Source organism: Sinohyriopsis cumingii, chromosome 8 (genome assembly GCF_028554795.1).
Source record: "Sinohyriopsis cumingii isolate HCF-2022 chromosome 8, ASM2855479v2, whole genome shotgun sequence".
NCBI classification, from domain to species: domain Eukaryota; kingdom Metazoa; phylum Mollusca; class Bivalvia; order Unionida; family Unionidae; genus Sinohyriopsis; species Sinohyriopsis cumingii.
In genome coordinates, this window is record NC_142968.1 from 117,083,906 (window position 1) to 117,097,946 (window position 14,041).

A 14,041-nucleotide genomic window follows, 5' to 3' on the forward strand; every position below is an offset into this window, starting at 1 on the left:
GCGTTTGTGATTTGGATTTTTAGCGATGCTTTATCAATTGTTCAATCATATCGCTACGATGTCTGCAGTGCTGCAGTTTATTGTGATGCCTAGATTTGGGATATCATGTCACAGACATGTAGCATCGTGTCCCATCCAGTCACATTATCCTGACACCAGGATGTCCAATGCTAATACTAACCGGATACTGCTGAGCGTCAAGCAAGGAAGCTGTTTGTATCATTTTTATAAAAAAAATTCTATGACTCGACCGGGGTTCGAGTGCGCAACCTCCCGCATCCGTGCATTGCTCTAACCACTTAGGCCACCGGAGCGGTTCTATGATTATTAACTAAACAAATTTCAAACACCTTAAATCTGACTGGATGGAATTTCAGACCTTGTACCTGTGGACAGTTAGACCCGACTTCTTGTTATGGCACCGCTGTGATCGCTATATATTCTACAGCAATATTTGTATAAAAATAATTAAAGAAATCTCACATGTGATCTGTAATTTATAAACAATTTAATGTTTACAAGTAGGGAATAAATGATTTTGAATTCGGTTGAATATTGGGTAAATAGTTTCAGAATTCTTACGACGTAGTGCTTTAGTGCTCTGAGATATTTTCGTGAAGTTAGAAATTGTTGGACTTGCTAATATTATATCTGTCGTGTCACTATCAAACTAAGTGCGTGTGTTTCACTCTGAATATTTATTTACATCTGGATTGTACAGCTGTTGGTAAAAATTGATTGTACAAATGGATTGTGCAAATGTTACCGTTAGTGGCATCAGTCATATAATAGCACAGTTAACTCTGATATGCTTAACCGTTGTTACCTCAATGTGCAATATACCATAAGACAAACATTTATCTTAAGCGGATCTAGTGACAATCTCTGGCACGATAATTAGAATGTGCATGGATAAACTTTAAAAACAAAGTCTTCTTATATTTATTTTACCAAAGAATTTCTTCTTTCGAAGCGTCTAAATTATCCAAATAAAGCCCCAAACCCCTGTAAATGTTACAGACTGGTATTGATTTGTAAATTTTCAATGGAAAATGAATGATGTATAATAATATATTAGCGACGTCCTACTGAATCAACAAACGTTTTCTATAACTGAACCGATACAAGGAGTTATTCACTGCTCTCTCTCTCTCTCTCTCTCTCACACACACACACACACACCAAAACGATGTAGATCCTACTGAAACAAATGTCAAAATATGTGGTAAAAATATATGACAATCACATTGAATACTAATCTTGGATTGTTTTTCGAAAGAATTCTGCCTTCACCACTCGCTTCATGAAATTTTTACAAAGAGATATGTATTGCTATAAAATAAATAATGTTTAGTTCCATTATCATTTCCCTAAAATCTCTGCCATTACGATACTCAATCAGTCGTCGTTTTCTAAGGTTTGGTGAAATTGAGAGGTTTAGAAAGATATCGGATTTTCTGATGCATGGTAATTGAGGCAGATATCATTAATTAAAACACTTTATTGTAAAATGATGGTCAAGGAGGGGTCGTGCGAGGGATTTGAAATTCACAATCAGTATTGCGTCACCAAGGGGATAATGCGTACCGACAAAATCTCGCGATGTTGATCGGGAGTAAAACACAAGAGTGGGCGCGAAGTAAGTATACGTCAAGAAGAAAGAAAATATCATTTAATTAAGCATCAGTGTTTGTATTTTATTTGAAAGTTCTAAAAGGATCATTCCCATAGTATCTTTGTAACCAACTTGAAATGTTTCGGTGAAAATGGGCCAAAAACAAACCTGCCTCAGAATATTCCAGGTTGGTCACTGTTTATATTTTGTTAAACACCTAGGGTATGTGTTATTTAAAGTTTCGTCGTCGTTTAAACTTTAGTTGATTTAAGTGATTAATGGTTGATTAGAGGGAGGTGGTGTATTTCTCAAAGCCAGTAAAATCAGTTTATATGAGTAACAGTATTCATCAGACTTTATGGTAGTAGGGATTAGTTTCGTAAAATGAAACCTCCCTAAGTTTTCAAAATAAGGAATTCTCAGGATACTTTCAAAGATTTATAATTCGAGAAAGGGGTGATTGTTCAAATTTCTTGTTTGGGGCGAGTTTTGTGTCGTATGGCGTAAAGTACCAATCTTGGAATGACTTACCGATGGGTTATACATATACGAAGCAAGATAACTCACGCAACTGTGAAATTAGAAGCTCGTGGTTTATGGAAATCATGTGATTAGGGTAAAAAAACATGTTCAGTATTAAACACCCTTTTGTAGATAATGACCGTTGTGTTGAGGTCGTTGGAAAGAAGGGAAACATGGATCTCAAGCCAGACTCATGCAGGATTTTTTTGGTTCTCCCGTTACTGAGATCCCTTGCGTGTTACAATATACAACCTTTCTCAGCATAAAGTGTATGTTTTTGCTGCAGATTGCAGAACTTTTTTATATGATGTAAAGTAGCACATGTAGTTAGTTATTCATTAATTGAAAACTCAAACTTTGAAAAGGACCAGGCTTGTAGGAGTTATTATAACGAATTGAAAAGTTAAACGGTAGTTGCCAATGTCGTTGGAAACTTATTACCGGGACTAAAAAGCTCTGAAATGCCCCTGCATGTGTAAAACTTGACCAGAGCTATAACGAACGCAATATGATACAACAGTTGAGAGAGTTTTAAATCTCTTAGCATGTACAAGTCCGTTTCTATTAGAACTTGAATTGTGATCTTCTGACAAAGAAGCTTTTTGCTGATTTAGCCTAGGTGCCCAGCATGATGGGGAAGGCAACAACTGCACGACCACACTCGATTTCCTGATGGCACCAGAGTTGGACAGGTCGCACATATTGAGAGAATGGATCTTTTCTATCTGTTCAGCTGGGCATATTATATCAACGATAGAAAAGCTGAACAGGTATGTTTCGCATGACAGGGATATATATGCAGAGAGAGAGAGAGAGAGAGAGAGAGAGAGAGAAAGACAGAGAGGCAGATAGATAGAAAGGCAGGCATACATATAATACATACATACACACACAAACATACATACATACATACATACATACATACATACATACATACATACATACATACATACATATATACATACATACATACATACATACATGTAATTAAGTATTATGTATATATTTAAATGCTAGATGATACTTACTGTTAAAAATTAATTCATACCCTTTGTTTTCTTAGGGAGAACAACAATTGTATGACAGTTATCAATAACCACCACCCAGATCAGCAGGTGGCAGAATACACAAAACTGTTTTTCGGAGACCTATACAGTGCTGACGATCAATGTAGAATGGTATATGGACCGGGATCCCACGTGTGCCGAGTAAGTAATCTAACAATACAATACTTGATGAGTTGTACGTGCAAATGTGCGTGTGCCGAATAAGTAAACTTTCAATACATTACTGGAAGTGTTGTACGTCCAAATGTACGTGAGCTGGGTAAGTAATCTTTCAGAACAGTACTGACAGTGTGTTATATGTCCAAATGAATTTTTACTGGTTGTCTAAAAAGCAACAGTAGCTCCGTTGGTGATGTGTTGATCACATTATATAAGGGGAATTGGTTTGATGCCCACCGTTGCAATCCTGGGTAGGCTGCTTCGGTTTGTCTTTGGAAATGGCATTTAGCTGTAATTTCCTTGGCGTGATATAGCTAGCAATATGCTAACAATGCAGTTCAACCCAACCAATCAAACAATGTTTAAGAGATAGCACCAATAAGCAAACTACTCTAATGCTTGAGCAACTATTGTTATATTTATAAAAAAAATTCACGTGTACAACATAATCATAATCATAAGTAGCTTATATCATGTATTTAATACCGCTCCGGTCGCCTAGTGAGCGTCCGCCTAGGATGCGGGAGGTCGCGGGTTCGATCACCAGGCCGAGTCAAACGAAAGACTTACAAAAATGGTACTAACAGCTGCCTCGCTTGGCGCTTTAACAGGTTAGTGTTAGGACTGGTCGGCCTGGTGTCAGGATAATGTGACTGGGTGGGACATCATGCTACATGTCTGCGGCATGATGCCCCAGTGCTAGACATCACTATAAACTGCCACACTGCAAACATCGTAGCGATATGACTGAAACATTGTTAAAGCTACGTGAAAAATCCAAATCACACACACACACACACACACACACACACACACACACACACACACACACACACACATGTATCTAATAGATACGAAATTTATTACTTTTGGTTAAACTAACATCTTTTGATGACTAGCCCTGACGGAAGACTAAGTATTGTCGAATGACGTGACTTCCTTTCTGGAGTGATGCTCTTTCCTAGCAGCAGGGGGGGGGGCGAATCGGACATTTTGTCCAATCGTTATTTTGCTTAATTATTACTTCTGCACTCAGCGGATCCGGTGTAATCAGCGCTGGTAAAAAAAAAACGACGTCGGTCCATCCTACACGATGGTGACGTCATTTGGTTTAATTAACACCTTCTGCGCGCCGATCCCCAGCGTCGTCAGCGTCCGGTAAGCACATCGACGACCGCGTCGATGTCATTTCCCCCCCTGCTGCTAAGTGGTTATTTACAATGATCTTACAAACAGAGTGATCACTAACTCCTCCTCTTGTAGATCAATTAGGTTATTTGACTGATCGGTAAGTCTAAAATTAATTCTCGTTAAAAACCGATCATGGCATCGCATATAGACCGGATTAATCGGACTCTCAACGATTAAAAATCCGGGAGGGGCTGTTGGTGAAAATGAATAAAGGATATATCCCTGTTGAGCTTGATTTGATTGCTTGGTATCCACCTGGTAACTCCCTTCGATAACATCACACACTAGATTGATTGCTATCACCGATGCAATATTTACGTTGTATGGAGCAATATGCCTACCACCATCTCCGTTATTGTGTCCGAGGATAGTTGATGGGGCGAAAAAATCATTAAGAGACTTTCTTAGTTCTGGCACGTTGTATTCCGGAAACTTGAAATCGGGTAAATCGGCTTCTGTGATATTATACTCGGTTAGGAATTTTTGTTTATCATCAGTTCTGTTAGCAGATATTGTCTCAACGATTCGTTTATTAATATATTCCATGTCTGATATAAGTTGATTTAACACCTCAATGTGTTTTCGTGCTTTTGTTTTCCGTAGCTGTTCTAGTTGTGATTGGCAAATACGATTAATCTCGGCAAACATATCAATGATATCATTTAAACTAACTGTGATCGCGACTGATGATTCAGGGGTTTCCTCATGCTGAAAATACCATTGCATGTTATTCCTGTCTTGAAATGCAAACCAATTGAATAATGACGTGCCTTTCATAACAGACAATTTATCTCGATACCAGGGGGTAATCTCATGATACGATTGCGCATTCGTGGGGGGGGGGGGGTCCGCGGCGATTTCATGAGGTGGATTCTTAGGCCATCCTAGTATGGTTCTTATTGAACTGTTATAGATATCAACCGTATACCCCGGTGTGCTTATTTCAATCGTCGACGATAACGTCGGTTCATGAACCGTAATAGCGATTTTTGATTCTTTTCCTGTGATCGATTTTATCCTGCGTTGAAATTCTTCATTAATTTGTTCTATTTGGTACGACCCAGTTGGTATTGTAACCTCCTTCCAGTCTGGGGTTCCATCGGGTTTACTTGTCCATGCAAAAACCAGCGAGTTATTAGGTTGTTGTCCGTTAAATGCGTCCGCTCGAATATTAGGCCAACTGTGATATACTCGCAATTTTGCCAGCGCTATTTCCTTCACTGGAACCGGTGATGGGAAGTTCACACTGAATTCGGGTTTCGTTGACGTTATCGATATCATATTTGTTTGTACCGGAGTGGTGTTCTCCGCGATCCGCTGAAGTAATTGAAACCCTTCGGGGTTCAGCGACATTATTATTATTTGTTGTCTTTAGTGTTTAATATTAATAACCAGAGCCCATTGAGGTGGTTCCGGCTTCCAGTTGAAAATCCTCGATTTTTGACATCGCGGAGCTATACAACTGGACCATCGTGGAGAATTCAACATCGGATACGAACAAATTATCAATCGATAACGAGATCAACCCGGATAATTTCGAGTACGCGTCGGATACTATTTGATGTTTTACTGTGTACTCGTCGAGTTTTTTCTGAAAACACGATGATATCTTCCTAGTGATTGCGTTGGCAACTCCAGCAACTGTTGTCATCGCGGAAACAGCGATTGGAACAGCGATCGGGGCTATCGTGGTTACCGTGGATAAAATAACACCGGCGCCAGCTACTATGCCCGACACTGAGTACACGACCGCGTCGATGGCGGTTATTTTACGACGGTATTTTTTTATTTTTGCACGGTATTGTTCGGAAAGCGTTTTTAAGTTCGCGGAAAATTCTTTTGCGGTATCGAATCGATATTGATGTGACGTCGGTGATACCTCTGATTCAATTTCCTTGGTGGTCATTTTTATTTTAAAAGAGCTAGTGTTTTTAATTACTTAGATTCGCTGCAAATTCCACATACCATGTAATGTTTGCCCCGGCTAGATTTCTATCAACGGCATAAATTGTAAACAGTTCAGTTGCGTTCTTGTCTATAATTGTTGATATTGTATTGTTAAACCCGGATGAACTCGACGATAATATATTAAACTGCATCATTGAAACCAGTGTCAATCGATAAATACCCTTAACAGTTGCGGTAATATTTACTGTATTCTGTGTAGGAGTCCAATCGAATGATCCATGCCGAATTGTGTATACTGTGTTGATGATGTTCTCATGAGGGATTTTTATTTTTTCGAATTGCTCTGCTACTCTCGGTAGTCCGTCTTTAATCGCTTCAACATCAGTTTTAATCGTTCCTATTTCCTGTATATGCGTGTCCACATCTTTTTTGTTCGCTGCAACCCTAGTAATGAGTGTATTTATTTCCTGTATATGCGTGTCTATACTTTTTTTGTTCGCTATAACATTAATTTTGAGTACTTCTATTTCCCCTTCATGCACGTCTATACTTTTTTTGCTCGCTATAGCATTAATGTTAATTGTTTCTATTCTCTGTCCATGCGCGTCTACATTATTTATGATCGTTACAACATTAGTTTTGATTGTTTCTATTTCCCGTGTATTCTCGGTCATACTTTTTTTGTTCGCTGCAACATCAAGTTTGATTGTTTCTATTTCATATGTATGCACGTCTATACCTTTTTTGTTCGCTGCAACATCAGTTTTGATTAATCCTATTCCCCGCCAATACGCGTCTACATTTTTTTTGTTCGCTTCAATATCGGTTTTGATTGTTCCTATTTCCTGTGTATGCGCGTCCACACTCTTTTTGTTCGCTTCAATATCGGTTTTGATTGTTCCTATTTCCTGTGTATGCGCGTCCATATTATTTATGATCGTTGTAACATCAGTTTTGATTGTTTCTATTTTCCGTCCATGCGAGTCTACATTATTTATGATCGTTGCAACATTAGCGCCGATTATTCCTATTTCTCGTTCATGCGCGTCTACATTCCCTTTGCTCGTTGCAACATTAGTTTTGATTGTTTCTATTTCCTGTCTATACGCAATGATATCATTTATAGTTATTGTGATTTCATCCGGCTTGGTATTTTTTTTACCAAAGAATTTATCAAAGTTGTCATCGATCCTGTTAACATTTTTTCGTAACGTGTAAAATTGGCCCGACAGCGTCGTAAACTCCGAAATAGTATTCTTTATTGTTGCAAGATTTGGTTCGGTTACCGTCGGGGTCCCAAAAAAACTAGCGGTAGTGAGTTGTATATCGGTGACAGATTTTTTCACCCGCGCGTCGAATTCGATCATAGATATATTCAACGATGTAAGTCTGTCTCGAACGGATATTATCTCATTCATCACCTCCGATATATGTTTACCCGGTTTGAGTCGTCCGTCGCCGGTATACAACGCGATAGTGCCATTGGCGACATTAGGAGGTCGTATTAAAACGTCATCCAGCGACACATTACTGGATTTCAATTTACCCTGGCGGTCTTGAAATACAACTATTTCACCTGGGTCAACACTTGTTAAATTCAACGTATCAGCGATTTCATCCTCGATTAGTTTTTTTATGTCATCGGTGGTAGGCGTTTCCGTGGGCTTTTTCAGCGCCGAAACCGGTCGTCCCCAAATATCAATCATTATTATCTAATGTAATTGTCTCTAAATTTCCCACTAGTGTATTCGTTTACAACCACATGAGGTGGTTTTCGCGATGATGAAATCGCCGCAAGTACGTTTAATACCTCACGACCACATATCGGTGGGTCACTTAATCGCTGTGTTGGCAGCGTGGAATAAAAAACCCGGGCTGAACACGCCCGGGTTGAACACGCCCGGATATACCGCATGAACTCTTTCGGCGGGGCTAACCCGTATGAATCAAAATAGACGATCGCACGCGGATCAATCGCGTATGCAACCCAATGAGTTCCCGCTCCGGAGGACCCATCGAGGTTAATTATGCCTGTTTCAGTATTCCTTGCTGCCGCCGGTAATTGATCCCTCATGAAAACACCTCTGAAGTTTTTTATCGCTAACGCGTTTGCGGCGTCTATTAAATCAAAATTAGACACTGGAGTCATTGACTCAGGAGTCATTGACTCCCGAGTCAATAAACGGTTCCCGGTAGTCTTAGACCCTTTCCCGAGTACCATGAATACGGGGTTCCCGGTAGTCTTAGACCCTTTCCGGCCACGGGTCGTTTTTTTTTGTAGCCTTTCCCGGTTGCCTTCTTTAATACCATTCCCGCCGCGGTACCAACGGCCTCCAACGCCGCCGCCTTAGCCACTGCTGGTGCGGCCGCGGCAATCAATGCCGGAATCGCAGCTAACAACGGAAATATCCCACCGGTCTTTTCCATGTTTTTAATCGCTGCGGCTGAAAAAATCTATTTGAACACCCTTTTTATTCTTCATCGCATCATTGAAATGTTTTATTTGACGCGCCGTCAACGATATCTTATGATTACCACCCGCCATCTGCGACGGCTTCAGCGTTATTGTGGTTCCGCATTGTTTAGCCGACTTTGATCGTAATTTCTTGACTTGACCATCAGTCAACTCTACACTGACGACACTATACGACATTTATTGTAAACGCGTTTTGTGCTTTCAATTACATGTTTTCCACTGGCGCATCAACGATTCTCATTCGTCCACCAACACCTTCTAGCAGCATTGATTTATCGCTGAGAATGACAGCAACCGCTCTATAATTGGCACCAGCCGGGGCTATACGAGCTCGGAAGTGTATATCAACGACGGATTGTCTCGTTAAATCAAGATGTTCCAGCGAAAAATAATAAATCGGATACAGGTTTTTAAAATCAAGTTGTGATATTTGCAAACCAGTGTCGACGTTTTGATCACGACCCATATATGACAGCAATCGATGATACACACGTGCGATATGGTTGTCGCCGTAATTAAGCTGTATATCCTCGGATGGTTCCTGTTGTCCGTTTATTCTCAGCGAAACATCCCTGACTCCTAATTGATCAAATATCATATGGCTGCGTTCTTGACTGCCCAATCGTTCCCTATTCTGTAGCGCTATGAATATATGACGCGGGGCTGAAACACCCTGTTTTGATGCCAGGTGCCATGTAAACGTATCGGCGACGTTATCCTCTTTAGCATCAGTTGTTACCGCTAGCCAACTCAACAACGATTTCCCTCCCTGTTCCATAAATGCTAACAATCGTGCTTCCGTGGTAACTGATGGAGTCAGCACCGGCATCCACAATGCCATTTTAGTTAAAATGACTTTACCGGCAGCGACGCCAGCAGCACGCCATATTGCATTGTTATCATCGCCCCTTCGCGTCAGCGCGATTGTATGCTTAGCCCCATAGATGACTTTTCTAACATTTCTGCAGAATCCAAATATGTGATGGAGTGGAATCGCGCATGAAAACTGTCGGCGTGGTCCTTGCAACATCCCTACTCGTGTTGCGAATCCCATATTGTAATTATCGTTAAGACTTTTTGTAACAGTGAAATCAGCGTCCGGTTTTGCTCTGCGGTCTGGATTGGCTGCTTCAGCCTGATCACCTGCGATATCTTTTTTCGCCAGCACGTTGATGTACTGAAGATGATCAGCGCTATTAGCGGTGTCCTTCGCAAACATCATAGATGGACCCGCCGATCTTGTATAATCATCCGAGTATCTCGCTAACCCAATTATCGTCGTTGCAACATCAACCTCGCGTTCTATTGATTCAATTTCTCGCCCGTCAATAAGATATCTGGCGCTCTCAAATAACGCCATGATACCGTTGTTGACGAAGCCAACTCGAACACGATGGTCATCTGCGTATGGTGCATTATCGGCGGCATTTGTCACGAGTTCTCCCTCGATTTCGATAAACGCTTCACACGGCAGAAAGTATTTACTGGTATCTTGGACCTGAAGTTCAATTCGCGATCGTAGGTCAGGTTGCGCTGCATAATAAGAATAATATTGATAATAACGGACAGAATCATCCCTGCGCACTGGGGCGTCCATATCAAACGCGGGATCAGCGGTACGCGCAAACATTCTATTATTTATCATGTTGATGTTTTCAATTGCGATTTTTTCGTCGTAGACCACTTCCCGCTATCGCGTTCATGAGCGCGTTGGTTGCCGCATCGGCGGATGGCGAAGTCGCCAACGACGGAGTCGTCACCAACGACTCTAATTTTTCTTCCACGGCGTTATTTATTACTTTACTGACATTTGCAGGCATCACTATCGTTGATGGCATCTGTTTTCTTTTTGAGAATCTCTTGGATTTCACCAATGACATTAGTTTGTTCCGCGCGGCTGAAAGCGCCTTTCCGGCAACATCTCCAATGGCACTAATACCCTTATCACGAATAACATCAATAGCCTTCATTCCTAATTGTTTGGCTAACGGCGCTACTTTTGGAGCCATTCTTGTAAATAACCCCGCAATGGTGCTACCGAGACCATCTCCATAGTACGCGCGGTAAACAGGCAATCGCGAGTTTACCACGTAGACGAGTACTGGTTTATCATGGTTGTAGTGTATGATCATCCTTATTAAAAACACCAGTTTTCCAATTAATCATCCACGAGCTCGTCTATGAGCGTTCGATATGCATTAATGTCCATAATACCGCCTGTAAATAACCGCTTGCAAATATCAGCGGCCTCATTGATTATTTCCGTAGAGTTATTTCCGGCTCGTTTTCCTCCGATTAGTACTTCCAGCCGTGATATATCACTGAGAACACTATTAGGGCAGGTAACGCCGTAGGATTCTTTACCAACAGGGTATCCTTTTCCTTTTTTTGGTGTTATACTCTTAACTTCCTTGCGGAATGCGTCGTAATCGGATTTACTACGATGTGGTAATGCATCTTTATGTTTACTTGCTAAATACACTATTCTTGCCCAGTCCTTTAACGACTTTATATTTTTCTCGTAACCGCTATTGATATGCTTCTTATCTCGTATGCTCTTAGCAAAATTGTTGGCTGCAAAATTAATTAATTCTTCCCTGTTGCTGAAGCCTCTAATTTGATCTATTGTGCTCTTCTTGAGTACAATACGGGGTATATTCCCTTCTTTTTCTTCCGGTATTTCTTCTTCTGGTATTTCTTCTTCTGGTATTTCTTCTTCTGGTTCTTTCGCAGTAGCGCCTAGTTCTTCCTCGTCGGCCATTGTAACATAAGGTTCTTGTGGTTCGGTTATAGCGAGTGGTGGTGGCCTCCGTGTTGTAGCAGCCGCTATTTTTGCAGGGAGTGTTTCTAAAGACCTTTTTGTTTGTTTTGTCTCTGCCGCTATCTTTTCAAGCGCACCAAGAACGGGTACAGTTACCGCCGTAACATCCTTAGTCGCTTTAGTTACCGGGGCAAATAACTGTTCACTTCCAACAGCAAAATCAGTTTGCATTTGTTGTCGCGTTTGAAGTTTCTCTCTCACTCTGTCTCGTAACGGTATAAACTTTCTAAGCGTGGCTAGCCGCTCTCTGGCTAGCCGAGTAGTAAGCGATTCACCTACCATTATTGTAAATTGATCAGCAATTTTCTAATTTTCCGCCGAGTGTACCATCGGGGGCTCCACGGAGTTTTCGTCTATAATCCTTCTAATGTTTTTGATCTTACTAGAAATCTCCCGGCGTCGTTCATAAACACGTCCGAGTTTTTTTCGTATTATTTCAACGGCAGTGAATAGTCCAATGAATGCATTTGCGTCATTGTGGTACAGGTTCTCATTAATCGTATGTTGTAATCGTTTTATAAAAAAGTACTCGCGGGCCAGGGTAAAACGCCCCCGTTTCGACTGTTCGTTAATAATCTCATAATCGGATAATATTTTTTCACTGTCGAGACCATCAGATAATTCAATTCCTTGATTTTTTAATTTTGAAATCTCAGTTAATATATTATTGATGTCTTGGGAATCCATATTCTTATAAACATCTTATTTCTAATATCAAAAATTTTAATAAAATTTAAGTTTAAAGTCATTTTTGACCCCGTTTTTTGTATGGACAGTACAATGCCGTAAATCTCCACTCGAGTGTTGTGGCAGATTACAGGCATACATGGACAGTACAATGCCGTAAATCTCCACTCGAGTGTTGTGGCAGATTACAGGCATACATGGACAGTACAATGCCGTAAATCTCCACTCGAGTGTTGTGGCAGATTGCAGGCATACACATATACTTAATTAAGGACATTCACATCTTGGAACCCCAAACATACATCTCCGGGAGGGAGGCCTAGGGTGACAAACGTCATCGTAGACCGCACAGAAGATATGCTTGGGGGACATCACTACATGTACTTAATTAAGGATGAATATATTTACAATGAAATGATTGATGGATGATGGGGACGGCACAAGACAGCACAAACATAAAACGGCGGGGCGGAACTCTACGGCCAATTCAACCAATCAAAAGCAACCCAATTAAATTAACCCGGTTGCATGATTGTGAACAAAAGACAACCACACGCCCGGGTCAAGAGCGTGGGTTAGTTTTGATTAGTTGAATTGGCTTTCGAAAGCCCCAGGCTTATAACGAGTCATCTTATATATAAAGTGACTAATACAGCGGCGTCAGTCACAAGGTGTGTGTTAATTTGAATTCCCTTGAATCGTTAAATCCTTAAATACTTATTAATGGTGTTTCACGGCATTTAAATGAAACCAAATACTCAAATAAAACATTAAAAAAAGAATACAGCTGTTAGATAACAGTGTGTATTTCATTAGTTTTCATCGTAAAATGATTAATTAATCGCAACATTAATTGGACTTCAAGGGACATAACTCTTGTCATGCGACGCTATCACAAAACGAGTTATCTCCCTTTGATGTTATATATGAAAATCGAATTCTGTGTCCGGTCCTTTTTGAGATCGCTGTTTGATATACTCGTTCTGTAACAAATTGTATTGAGGCTCTACAAATATCGAAATATTTTCCTGCCTCATTCATCGACTGAAATATTTTTTTCCTCGTGAGTTGTTGTATCAAATGATTTTACGCTTTTTGCTTTTTTTGAGCATTTACCAGTTTGGCCTTTTTTACTATTTTCACTCTGAGAGATGGCTTGCAGATTACACAGTCTGTTATTTTGAGGACATCCATCAATATGATCAATAACGAGACCGTCCTCGATTAATCCGTTGAATGCTTCAAATACCACACTATGAACATAATACTTCTTCTTTCCGGCACCAAACATCAAGTATCCGTGATTATTTTTCCATCCAACCGGCTTCTTCAGTCTGCGGTTTCTAACAATACCGTCGCGAGATGCCTCGTAATTAACGAGCACGGGATGCGGCTGAAATTCTTGGTCCATTTGTATAATAATACTACTTGTCTAATTCATTATTTGGTTTAATTATAAACCTTTCAATGTAGTCTTGGGGGGTTTTGATGACGAAGTCGGCGGTGGGGTCAATGACGGCGTTTTTTATTCGTTTATCGTAATAGCGTTTTAGTTCCCTGTATCGCTTTCCGCCACAATTAATACACAACTGCGA

General features: G+C 40.5%; 1 protein-coding gene across 1 annotated transcript in view; it reads left to right on the forward strand.

Annotated features, from left to right (window-relative positions):
• The window catches only part of LOC149794475 (A disintegrin and metalloproteinase with thrombospondin motifs 12-like), a 100,873-nt gene that overhangs the window by 41,386 nt on the left and 45,446 nt on the right, over positions 1-14,041 (forward strand). The window contains exons 8-9 of the mRNA XM_089966573.1: positions 2,752-2,907; positions 3,201-3,345. Coding sequence (XP_089822699.1) covers positions 2,752-2,907; positions 3,201-3,345 — 301 coding nt within the window. The remainder of the gene's footprint in view (positions 1-2,751; positions 2,908-3,200; positions 3,346-14,041) is intronic.